This window comes from Felis catus, chromosome D1 (genome assembly GCF_018350175.1).
Source record: "Felis catus isolate Fca126 chromosome D1, F.catus_Fca126_mat1.0, whole genome shotgun sequence".
NCBI lineage: Eukaryota > Metazoa > Chordata > Mammalia > Carnivora > Felidae > Felis > Felis catus.
Genome location: NC_058377.1, coordinates 105086962 through 105098449, shown reverse-complemented (window position 1 = coordinate 105098449; position 11488 = coordinate 105086962). Strand labels below are relative to the sequence as shown.

At 48.1% G+C, this 11488-nt stretch overlaps 1 protein-coding gene across 4 annotated transcripts in view; it reads left to right on the top strand.

Annotated features, from left to right (window-relative positions):
- The window catches only part of VPS37C (VPS37C subunit of ESCRT-I), a 29256-nt gene that overhangs the window by 365 nt on the left and 17403 nt on the right, over window positions 1-11488 (top strand). Inside the window, exon 1 of one of the 4 annotated variants that reach the window (XM_045039378.1) lies at window positions 105-2323. The exons of 2 other annotated variants lie outside the window; for them this stretch is intronic. Coding sequence is in view for 1 of the 2 variants with exons in the window: in XM_023239891.2 (XP_023095659.2) it covers window positions 8327-8513 (187 nt within the window). In the remaining variant the exon portion in view is untranslated. Of the gene's footprint in view, window positions 1-104; window positions 2324-6552; window positions 8514-11488 lie in introns of those variants that run through there. One more of the 4 variants, XM_023239891.2, reaches the window with a different exon arrangement.

Sequence of the window (11488 nt, the reverse complement as noted above, 5' to 3'; positions counted from 1 at the left end):
GCCCCACCCCACCCCCTCACCGCCACCCTCCACCCCCCACCCCCATTCCATATTTGAGCATCTTGTTGGTCATAGTTCTAGCGACGTTGGAGTCCGTTTGCCCATTATACAGATGGGAAAGCAGGCCTCAGAGTGGGATCTGACTTGCCAGAGGTCGAACGGGAGGCCGGTGGCAGAGTAGGGTCGCAGTGATCCTGGTCTGTGACTCCCCGCCTGTGCCCTTTCCCCAGCGCAGGGAAAGAACCAGAGCTTTCAGCCTTTAGTCTGTTCTGACCTTTTTTTCCAGCGTCCCTGACCAAACCCTACCCCTGGACCTGCTGGGTAGAAAGGCATTGGTGTGTGTGTGTGTGTGTGTGTGTGTGTGTGTGTGTGTGTATTTTATACGTGTACGTACATTATTTATATATCTCTATATATCTATCTAATTTTCTCCAGTACGTGTCTAGTTCTTGGGTACAGATGGCAGTGGTATGCGTGTGTCTGTGTACCTCCAGTATGTGCCTGATTCCTCCTTTCGTCCCCACAGCCAATGAGGTGCTTATTTTCCCACTTTATGGATGGGAGAAGGACTAACCCGGGGCTATGTTGTGAGTTCCTGGCAGAGCTGACCCTACACCTTGGCGTTTCAGCCCCTGAGACCGTCAGGACTTTCTTAGTACAGGGTCTGGGCTCATCTACCCTAGGAACATCCACCTTTAGCGCTGGAAACTTCACAGACTCACTTCCCTTCGCTTCAGCAGTGATACAGTGATCCTCTTGCTGACTCAGCCCTTTTCCACTCCCTTCGTTGGCTCCTTGCCTCTTTTCCAGGAGTCATTGCACCCAAGATGCTGCCACCTGACTCTCAGGACTGTCAGTCTTGGAGCTGGAGGTGGCGGTGACAGAGGGACTTGGGAAGGAATGACTTTCCTGGGCTCTTGTGCAGAGCTGCGGCCCTGCCCAGGCCTGGACTTTGTGGTCCTGGGTGGGAGGAAGGACTTGGTTCGTGAAATATCGGCCGCTGAAGTGAGAGTCTTTGTTCTTGGTGGTCCTAGTGGCCAGAAAGGCTTTTTTCCTCGATTATCTTGGAAACTGGCTTGGTGCCTTTGTAGTTTCCATTAGGTGGAACATTTCATTTTAGACTTGTTCATGTAGATAAGCAGTTGGTCTGATTTCTTGACTGCCATGTGCTCTTGGCACTGTTCTAGGGGCTTTGTGAACATACTGGATTCTGAGAATACTTCAAGGTAGGTGGTGATCCCATTTTATGATGAAAAGTGAGTTGTAGAGGTGTTACATAATTTGGTCACACAGCCAGGAAGTGGCCGAATTGGGATTTTTTAACCCGGTAGTCTCATTTCAAAGCTCATGTGTTTGCTGGACCTTAAGAGTAACCTGTGATGCAGGGCACCTGGGTGCCTCAGTCGGTTAAGTATCGGACTCTTGATCTCAGCCCAGGTCTTGATTTCAGGGTTGTGAGTTCAAGCCCTGTGTTGGGCTCCACGCTGGGCGTGAAGCCTACTTCAACAACAACATTAAAAAAAAAAAATCATCTGTGATGCTTGTTGAAAATACAGAGTCAAACCTCTGGAGATTTGTCTGGAGGGGTCCCAGGAATCTGTATTTTTAACACATGCATGGAGTAATTCTTACTGTAAGTCAGATTTGTGAAGCACCACCTTTTTTTTTCATTAAAAACTTTTAAATGTTTATTTATTTTTGAGAGAGAGAGGGAGGGGCAAAGAAAGAGGGAGACACAGAATCTGAAACAGGCTCCATGCTCTGAGCTGTCAGCACAGAGGCCGACACGAGGCTTGAACTCATGAACTGTGAGATCATGACCTGAGCCTCAGTTGGTTGCTTAACTGACTGAGTGGGAAGCACCACCTTCAGGGGCTTGTAGATTTTTGTTCTTGGAATTGAGATTATTTCTAAGGATTCTCGCTTTCTTTTTACTTACTGCTGTGCAATTTGCTACTCCGACATAGATCTGCTGTTGAGAGGGCATCAGGCTAACTAGCCATGCGGATCATTTCCCGATACTTTTGGCCAGGACCAGTAGGGTTTTTCCAGGCTGACATCATTAGGTCATTGAAGACCTTGTTTTAATCCCACTGGATCTCTGTTGTTCCAAAATTCTGTTAGTTTCTGCTCAGAGTTTGGACTTTTCACAAGGTTCCGGTTTGTTCCTGGATAGTTGCCCTGTAACAGAGATCTCTGTCGTGGCGATGTCTCTGAGGATTCGGGAGCTTTCAAAGGCATGTTACTTCACAGGTGCTCCCTCCACTGCGTTTCTCTTTCCCTTCGCTGGTTTCTGTGAAAGACTTGAGCAAATACCAAACAGGTTTGTCGTGATTTAGGTGGTGCCCCTGGGGCTTAGGATGGGCTGGAGAGTGGAGAGAAGGAGAGACTCAACCATGAATACGTTATCAAACAGATAGCCCAGGTCAGGTATGCCTAGCATTGAAGACACGGCAGTACTTTTAGTCCCACTGCTAATTCATGTGATTCCTCCTCAGCAGGATTACAAATCGTAGAAGACACAAAGTCAGCCTTACTTTACTCTTACTTTACTCTCTTTCTGTCCAATAAACGCTGCTTTCTAACTTAATGTCTTTGTAAACAGTGGATGTAGCTTGTGTGACTTGAAACGTTTTAACGTACTGAGGCGTGTTTTGTGGCGCAGGATATGATCTTCCCTGGTAAGTGTTCTGTGACTACTTGGGAAAAAAGGTGTTTCCTGCTTTGCTGTCTGGCGTGTGGTATAAGTGTCCGCTGAGTTAGTTGGTAGTGCTGTTCAGGTCTTAACTGCTTAGTGCTTTTCTGTTTACTTGTTCTATCCCTTATTGAAAAAGGGGGGGTCATTGAAACTTACAACTGTAATTGTTGGTCTGTTCATTTCTCCTCCTAGTTTTATCACTTTTTGCTTCATGCAATTTGAAGCTCTGTTATTAAGTGCATAAACATTTGGAGTGTTTTTGTTGGATGAATTGACTCTTTCAGTCCCTGGTAATATTCTTTGCTCTGAAATCTACATGGTCTCATATTAATGTAGGCAGTCCAGCTTTCAAAACATTGTTGGATTGATATCCAGAATGTATACAGAACTACAACTCAAAATAGAAAACAGAAACAAATGATATGACTAAAATAGGCAAAGGACTTGAATAGACGTTTCTCCGAAGATACACAAATGACCAATTAAGCACATGAAGATACTCAACGTCACTAGTCATTAGGGAAATGCGAATCAAAATGACAAAAAACCCAGAAGTGGTGGCAACAGGATGTGGAGAAATTGGAACCCTTATTGCTGGTCGGAAAGTCGAGGGCACGGCTGTTGCAGAAAACAGTATGGCAGCTCCTCCAAAAATTAAATACGCAATCACCGTAGGACCCAGCCATTCCAATTATGTATATGCCCGAAAAAAGTAGAAGCAGAGACTCAAACAATATGTTTGTACACCAATGTTCACGGTAGCATTGTTCACAATAGCCAAAATGTGGAAGCAGCCCAAGTGTCCATCGACAGATGAATGGATAAACAAAATGTGATACATACATAGAAATTATCTCGCTTTAAAAAGGAAGGAAACTTTGACACATAGTACCACCTGGACGAAACTTGAAGAAATAATGCTAAATGAAACAAGCCAGTCACAAAAGGACAAATACTGCATGATTTCTCTTACGTAAGGTTCCGAGAGTAGTTAAATTCATAGAGACAGACAGAATAGTGGTTGCCAGAGGCTGAGGAGGACGAATGGGGAATTAATGTTTAATGGGTATAGAGTTTCGTTTTGGGATGATAAAGTTCTGGAGGTGGGTGGTGTTGATGGTAATATAACCGTGTGAATGCCCTTAATGCCACAAAAGTGTGCACTTAAAAGAGGTTAAAATGGGGGCTCCTGGGTGGCTCAGTCGGTTGAGCATCTGACTTCGGCTCAGGTCACGATCTCATAGTTTGTGAGTTCGAGCCCCACATCGGGCTCTGTGCCGACAGCTCGGAGCCTGGTGCCTGCTTCGGATTCTGTGTCTTCCTCTCTCTCTCTGCCCCTCCCCTGCTCACGTTCTGTCTGTCTCTCTCAAAAATAAATAAACATTAACAAAAAATTTAAAAAAAGGTTAAAATGGTAAATTTCATGTTGTATATGTTTTACCACAATTTAAAAATGGATAGTGTTCAAAAAATTAGTGTTTACTTGGTGTATTTCTTTTTTTTTTTTTTTTTTTATTTATTTTGGGGACAGAGAGAGACAGAGCATGAACGGGGGAGGGGCAGAGAGAGAGGGAGACACAGAATCGGAAACAGGCTCCAGGCTCTGAGCCATCAGCCCAGAGCCTGACGCGGGGCTCGAACTCACGGACCGTGAGATCGTGACCTGGCTGAAGTCGGACGCTTAACCGACTGCGCCACCCAGGCGCCCCTTGGTGTATTTCTTTATATTCTTTTACTTTTAAATTATTTGTGCCTTCGTATTTAAAGTGGGTTCTTGTAGGCAACGTATAGGTAGGTTTTGCATTTTGTAAAATTCAGTTTTGTAATCTCTGCCTTTTAATTGGGATGTTTAGAATATTTACACTTAATACGATTGTTAAGTTGGGCTTAACTGTTATCTTGCTATTTGTTTTCAGTTTGCCCAATATTCTTTGTTCCCATTTCCTTTTTCCTCTGGTCTCCTTGGGGTTAATTTTTATGGTTTCATTTTGTTCCCTTTGCCTAGTTTATTTGCTATAACTCTTTTTTGTTTGTTTTTTAGCAGTTGCCTTAAGCTTCATAGTTTGAGTCTTTAACTTGGCACAGTCTATCATCAAATGGTATTATACCACTTTACATATAGTATAAGAACCTCACAATAGTATACATTTATTACTTTCCTCCTGGACTTTGTATTGTTACCACACATTTCACTTGTACATGTGTTATAAATCCCATAATACATCGTTATTATTTTTTTTTAATTGTTTATTTTTGAGAGAGAGAGAGAACTCATGTGCATGAGCAGAAGAGGAGCAGAGCGAGAGGGAGACAGAGGATCCGAAGTGGGCTCTGTGCTGACAGCAGGGAGCCTGGTGTGGGGCTTGAACTCAGGAGCTGTGAGATCATGACCTGAGCCAAAGTTGGGCGCTTAGCCAACTGAGCCACTCAGGTGCCCCACATTGTGATGATTTTTGCTGTAAACAGCCGATGATTTTGTAAAGAGATCAAAAAGAAAAAAAAAATATACTTACATGTTTATCATTTCTGGTGTTTTCCATCCCTCTGTGTAAATCCATTTTGTTTCAGAGTCTGTCTCACTTGACTATTTCTTGCAGTGCTGGTCTGCGGGTGATGAATTCTTTCAGCTTTTGGATGCCTAAGAGAGTCTTTATTTTGCCTTTGGTATTGAAAGGCATTTTCCCTGGGTATAGGATTCTTAGCTGACTCGTACTTTCCGCATTTTTAAAGATGTGGTTCCAGTGTCTTCCGGCTTGCATTATTTCAGATGAATAATCTGTCGTGTCTCTGATTTTCGGGCTTCCGTTCCTGATGTGCCCTTTCTCCTTCTGGCAGCTTTTCTTGTATTGCTGGTTTTGAACAATTTAATTATGATATTGCCTTGGTGTACTTTTCTTCAGGTTTCTTGTTCTTGGGTCAGCTGAGTTTTGGGGATCTGTGGGTTTGTATAGATTTTGTCAAATTTGGAGAGTCGAGTTAATTCTTCAGATACTTTCTGTGTGCTCCTTTCTCTCTCTCCTTTGGGGACTCCAGTTAACATGTATTGAGGATGCCTCAAGGTGTTGCACAGCTCTCTGATGCTCCCTTCATTTTCTTCCCCGGTCTTTTTATTTTTCTCTTTGCGGTGGTTTTGGATAGTTCGTATTGTCGCTTCTTCAGGTTTATCAAGCTTTTGTCGTTCGCCTCATCTGTTGCTACGTTTGCCCGGTATACTTTTTGTCTCAGACATCATAGTTTCCATCTCTGCGACTCCGTTTTTTCTTTTAGCTTCTTGAATATGTGGAACATGGTTATAGTGGCCATTTTAATGTCATTTTCTGCTAATTCTGTTCTTGAATATGTGGAACATGGTTATAGTGGCCATTTAATGTCATTTTCTGCTAATTCTGTTATCTGTATATATATTCTTTTTTTTTTTTTTAATTTTTTTTTTCAACGTTTATTTATTTTTGGGACAGAGAGAGACAGAGCATGAACGGGGGAGGGTCAGAGAAAGAGGGAGACACAGAATCGGAAACAGGCTCCAGGCTCTGAGCCATCAGCCCAGAGCCTGACGCGGGGCTCGAACTCACGGACCGTGAGATCGTGACCTGGCTGAAGTCGGACGCTTAACCGACTGCGCCACCCAGGCGCCCCTGTATATATATTCTTAAGTTTCTTTATTTTGAGAGAGAGTGAGAGAGAATGCAAACGAGTAGGGGAGGGGCAGAGAGAGAAGGAGAGAGAGAATCCCACGCGAGCTCTGTGCTGTCAGCTTGAAACATGATGCGGGGCTCAATCCCACAAACCGTGAGATCATGACCTGAGCCAGAATAAAGGGTCGGACGCTCAACTGACTGGGCCACCCAGGCGTCCCTGTTATCTGTATTTCTGAGTCTGTTTCTGTTAATGGAAAAGCTTTCTTGCTTCTTTGTATGTCTGGTAATTTTTGATTGATGTCAGATGTTGAGAATTTTATGGGTGCTGGATATTTCTGTATTTCTATAAATATTCTTGGCATTGTTTTGGGACACTGTTAAGTTACTTGGAACCAGTTTCATCCTTTAAAGACTCGCTCTTAATTTTGTCATGTGGGATGAGAACAAGGCAGTACCTTCTTCGTGCTAGGTTTTCCACTTTGGCTGAGACAGAAATTATTCTTGGCTCAACTTTGGGTCCAAGGATCGTTCCCTCTGATCCTGATCTGTACTACGCAGCCAAAAAGTGGAGGGGGACCCTTCATAGATTTCCAGAGCTCTCCCTTTGTGTAGCTATCTCCTCTCTGGTTTTACGCCCTGTAAAGTCTGGCTGCCTTGACCTCCCTGGACTCCCAGCTTGCTTTCCCCAACCCGGGGAGACTGTCGGGCTCCAAGACTGGCAGGCGTTGCCTGGGTACTTTCTCCCTGCATCGTGGCCTGGAACCCCTTTCTGGGCAGTGAGCTAGGGCAGTTGTTCCTCCCTCTCAGAAATCACTTTCCCGAAATGCCTGATGCCCATTGTCTGAAAAATCATTGTCTGGCTTTTTGGTTGGTTGAGGCAGGAGAGAAATCTAGTCCCTGTTCCCATGTGTTGGCCAAGAGCAGGTGCCCTTTGCGGTCAGCTCTCATCGAGCGCCTTGTGTGTGCTAGGCACTGACCCAGTGCTGGGTTGCAGACCTGAGTGACACACGGGCTGTGTGGGCTGTGCCCTTGGGGAGCTCACAGTCTGGCTGATTCCCGTATCCTAAATGCTGGGCGGTACTTCCAGAACACTACGGGAGGGTGGGAGAAGGAGGTGGCATTTGAAGGCTGGACAGTCATTTTCAAGTTGGAGGAGGCAGAGGACAGAGTATTCCAGGCAGAAGAGCAGGAGGAGCAAAGGCTGGATGGCAGGGCTGGGAACGCCTTGGGGGCAGAGTCCCCGTCCCACTCATCTTTATACAGGTGCACAGTGATTGGAAGCCTGTTGCCTGTCCTGGGACCAGTGGGTAGAACAGAGAGTTGGGGCAGGGTGAGCAGCCCGTGAGGGAGTGGAGGGCGATCTAGATGAAAAGGGAGGTTTGGGATCAGTTGATCTAGGACCTTGCCTGTCAAGCCAAGGAGCAAAGATTTTGAATATAATACCAAAGCACTGGAGAGCTATGGAAGGTTTAAGCAGGGATGTGAGTGCCCTGACTGGCTGTGTCCTTTAGAGATTACTGGGGTCTGTGGGAGAGGGCTGGTGAGGTTGGAGTCTGTTAGAACCAGATGGGCAGCTGCTGGAGAGGCTGGCTCGGAGTGGGCATTCTGCCAGAGGATGAAGATGAGTGCAGAGCCCAGGGCAGCCGCTGATAAGGCGTTGCCTATTTGGTAATGGCCTTTGCTTGTTTGATAATGACCTTCGAGGGGCCCTGCCTGAGTCGAGAGCAGATATGAGGAGGCTCTGGCCTAGTTTCTCTTTTCCTGTGGCTACCCTGTTGCCCTCGGCACACCTGCCCGCCTTGGGGTGCGGGGGGGGGGGGGGAGGCACTGAGAAGTTCATAGTGTCAGACGTCATCGGCAGAGGGTAGGGTCTACAGGTGTCTCACCTTCTACCAGCCTAGGATGGCCCCAAACCGGTAAGAACAGCGAGTTTCATTGCCTTGGACTTTGAATAGACAAACCTCGAGGGGCCTCATACAGACTCCTGGATATGTGTCCTGAGTGTGCCTTTGCCTTGACCTCAATCCTGACCCTTCCTAAACGGATGATTGAAGCTGCCAGCTCAGCTTGCTCCGTGCAGATTAGCCAGTGTCGGGTGTGGGGAGGCCGACAGCTGCAGGCTGAGCACCTTCCTGAATCACCTGAACAGTTGGGGCAGAGGAAGAAGGAAATGGCAGGTGGGTGTGGACGGTTTTCTTTTCACTGAGCCGTGGGCCAGAGAAGGAAGAGGCTTTGCAGAGTGTCTGGGTTGTGTTTCCCTGTCGGGAAATGTCAAGAATGGGCTACTTGTCAAGTAACCTGTTTCTTGGCCACCATCCTGACTGAAGCGGAACGTTATTGATCTGAGTCACATCCAGCCATTGGATTTATGTTGTGCCGTTGATTGATGGCGTCTCTGGAGGAATCTCAAGTTCCCCCTCCTCGGTGTCCAGGGAGGGAACGGGCCATGTGGGAGCTCAGCCCTGGTGATGAGCCTGGCCTGAGAGCCGGGCATTAGACTTCCCGGGCAGTGATTCATTTCATCCTCGTCAAAACCCTGTCTTCTAGAAGAAACTGAGGTATAGAGAGGTGAAGTAGCCTGCCCACGGTCTCTAGCCAGTAGTGACCGAGGGCTCAGGGCTGTGTGTCTTCCAGAGCCGTTAGCCACTGGGCTTTCCCTGCAGGGCCGAGGCCCGAAGGAGGTAGTGTTCCCAGTGCTATCGAGAGAGACCAGGCCCTGTTCTTTAGAAGTCGAATCGAAAGGTATCAGTAATAACGATCACTTAGTAAGTTTTTCCCCGGGGCCGGGCACTGTGTTCCAGGGACATGCGCTCGACCGAGAGGCGGTGGGAGTGTGGCGGTGGGGGTGACGGGCCGTAAAGCCAGACCCCCTCAGTGACACTCAGGCTCTAGCATTTCCTCGTTGTGAGACTGGTCAGGCACGAGACTCCTTCGACGCAGGTGTCTTGTTTGTAAAGCGAGGAAAGCCGAGGGGGACACAGCCGTGAAGGCGCGTTGTGAGGACCATACGAGCTGCTGCATGCGGAGCGCCTAGAACACTGCCCTGTACCTCGCAAGTGCTCTGCACGCCATCCGTGGGGACTGTCCTCCTTCCTCTTGTGCTGGTGGGACAGTGAGGCTTGGGGAGGGGCACTGAGCGAAGCCTGGTTCGGCCCCTGCCCCCAAGGAGTTCCCAGCTGAATGACCCTGGCTTTGCCCTTGCCTTCCCCGGGCCGGAAAGTCCTTTCCCGTGCCTTCCCCATCCTGCGAATGCCTGCCTGTCCTTCAGATGTCCGCTCTCCTCTGGGAAGCATTTCTTGCTCTTTCTCCCAAAGTGTTCATCCTGCTCTCTTCCTCCCTCCCTCTGCCCTGCTGCTGAGCTATCACAGCTGCAACAGAGTGGAGGAGGGGGGCTTGGGCATAGGTGAGGGATGAGGGCAGGGCTTTTCAAAATGTGCTCTGGGAAGGTGCCCTGAGGGCCCCCTTGAGGCTTTGGGGGAGACCAGCTGGGAGAGTAGGGCTCTCCCCCTCCCCCTTCCGGGAGGAGCATGGCTTCCGGGATCTGTTCTGTGCCCTGGGGGATTGGGGGAATGTTTTAAAGGAGAACAACTTTGGAAATTTGGAAAACTAGCAAAGCAACAGGGTGCACCGGGCAAGTGGGAAAAGAGGATGGAAGTGGAGGTCCCGACAGCTGGAGGGATGGGGACCAGGGAGGGAGGGGATGGCTGGCTTTCAGGGAAGCTGGAGGGCGCCAGAAGCAGTGCTTCCAAAGATTAATCCAAAGGTGCCCGGATCAAAACACTCTGGAGCAATGACCAGATGCAACCTGGTGATTGGACATCACAGGTGTCTCGGGTGGCCTGGAAGATCGGGAGCGAGGGCCCGAAGCTGAGGGCATGATGGAAATGGGGGTCAGGCAGAGAGTGTGGTGTGGGGAGGGAAAAAGGTGACGGTTGAGGTAGTCACTCCTGGAATGCGGTTGAGGAATGCTGTTGAGGGGAATATGCCCCACAGGCATGGGAAGGGTCCCTTTAGGGGACGGGCTGGGTCATCCAGGGACTTTATGTAACCAGGGGCTCCACACCCTGCTGTCTGTCTCAGGCTCCATAGGTTGTCCCCTGCTGATGGACACCCCCCCCTGACCCCCCCCCCCCCCCGCCCCCTGCCCCCAGCCTGGCCACTTAGTCCGTAGAGGCAGTTTGCAGAAGTCTTGGGCCACTCTGGAGTGCCCCCCTGCGTCTGGCACAGTAAATGGGCTCATCATTCCTGGATCTTCTCACTTAGGGGCCTGCCTCTGGGAAAAGGGGGTCAGATAGAGTTATTCAGTAGACCTGAGGAGCACGTGGTCGTTACATAAATACTACGTAAAGATGACAGTTGCCTTCCGAAAGCCTCGTCGTGAGAGGTTGTATATCCCTCCATCTATGTACAGGTGCACTTATATTTGAGGATCTTTGTTCAGATTGGTTTGGAGCCTGTTTCCGAAAGCCACATCCTTAGCTTTCCTGGGGACCTGCCCTCCCTCCTGAGCCTAGCTGGGTATCTGGCCAGGTTGTCAGGCAGCATTTTCCAAAAGTAAGGTGTGAGCGTGTGAATTAATGCTACCGAACGCCTGCCTGGTGGTTTTTCTAGCACCTCTAAGCAGTGATCTCGCTGAATTCTCTTTAAGTCCTTACAACAACTCATGATGTTGGTAGTGTTAGCCCCATTTCACCAGTGAGAAACAGTAAGAAAGGCGGAATAATTTGCCCAAGGTCATACAGCTAGTAAAAGGTCAAGCTGGGATTTCAGTCCAGGAATATTTGGTTCTTAAGCCCTGAACTCTTTCCACTTCCCTTCATGCTGTCGTAACTATTTAGCACTGGGGGGTGGGGAGGAGTTCCCAACCCCAGAAATTCCTTAGAAAGAGAGAAAACTTAAGAAGGCTCCCTTCTGGTGCTTACGTACCAACTTTTCAAATTGAAGGAAAGGTCAGTTCGATGGTGCTTTGGGCCAGGTGAGCAGTGCCTGATGGTTTGATCTGTTTTTATTAAGTCCTGTGGGAAGTCAAGTGACTGAACGGTCTGATACTTGGGTGAGCGGCTAGAATCATTCTACGAAAAGAAAACTAGATCAGGTCAACAAATATATCCTCATTAAGCTGCAGGAATAGGAAGGTTTCTAAGGCAACCGC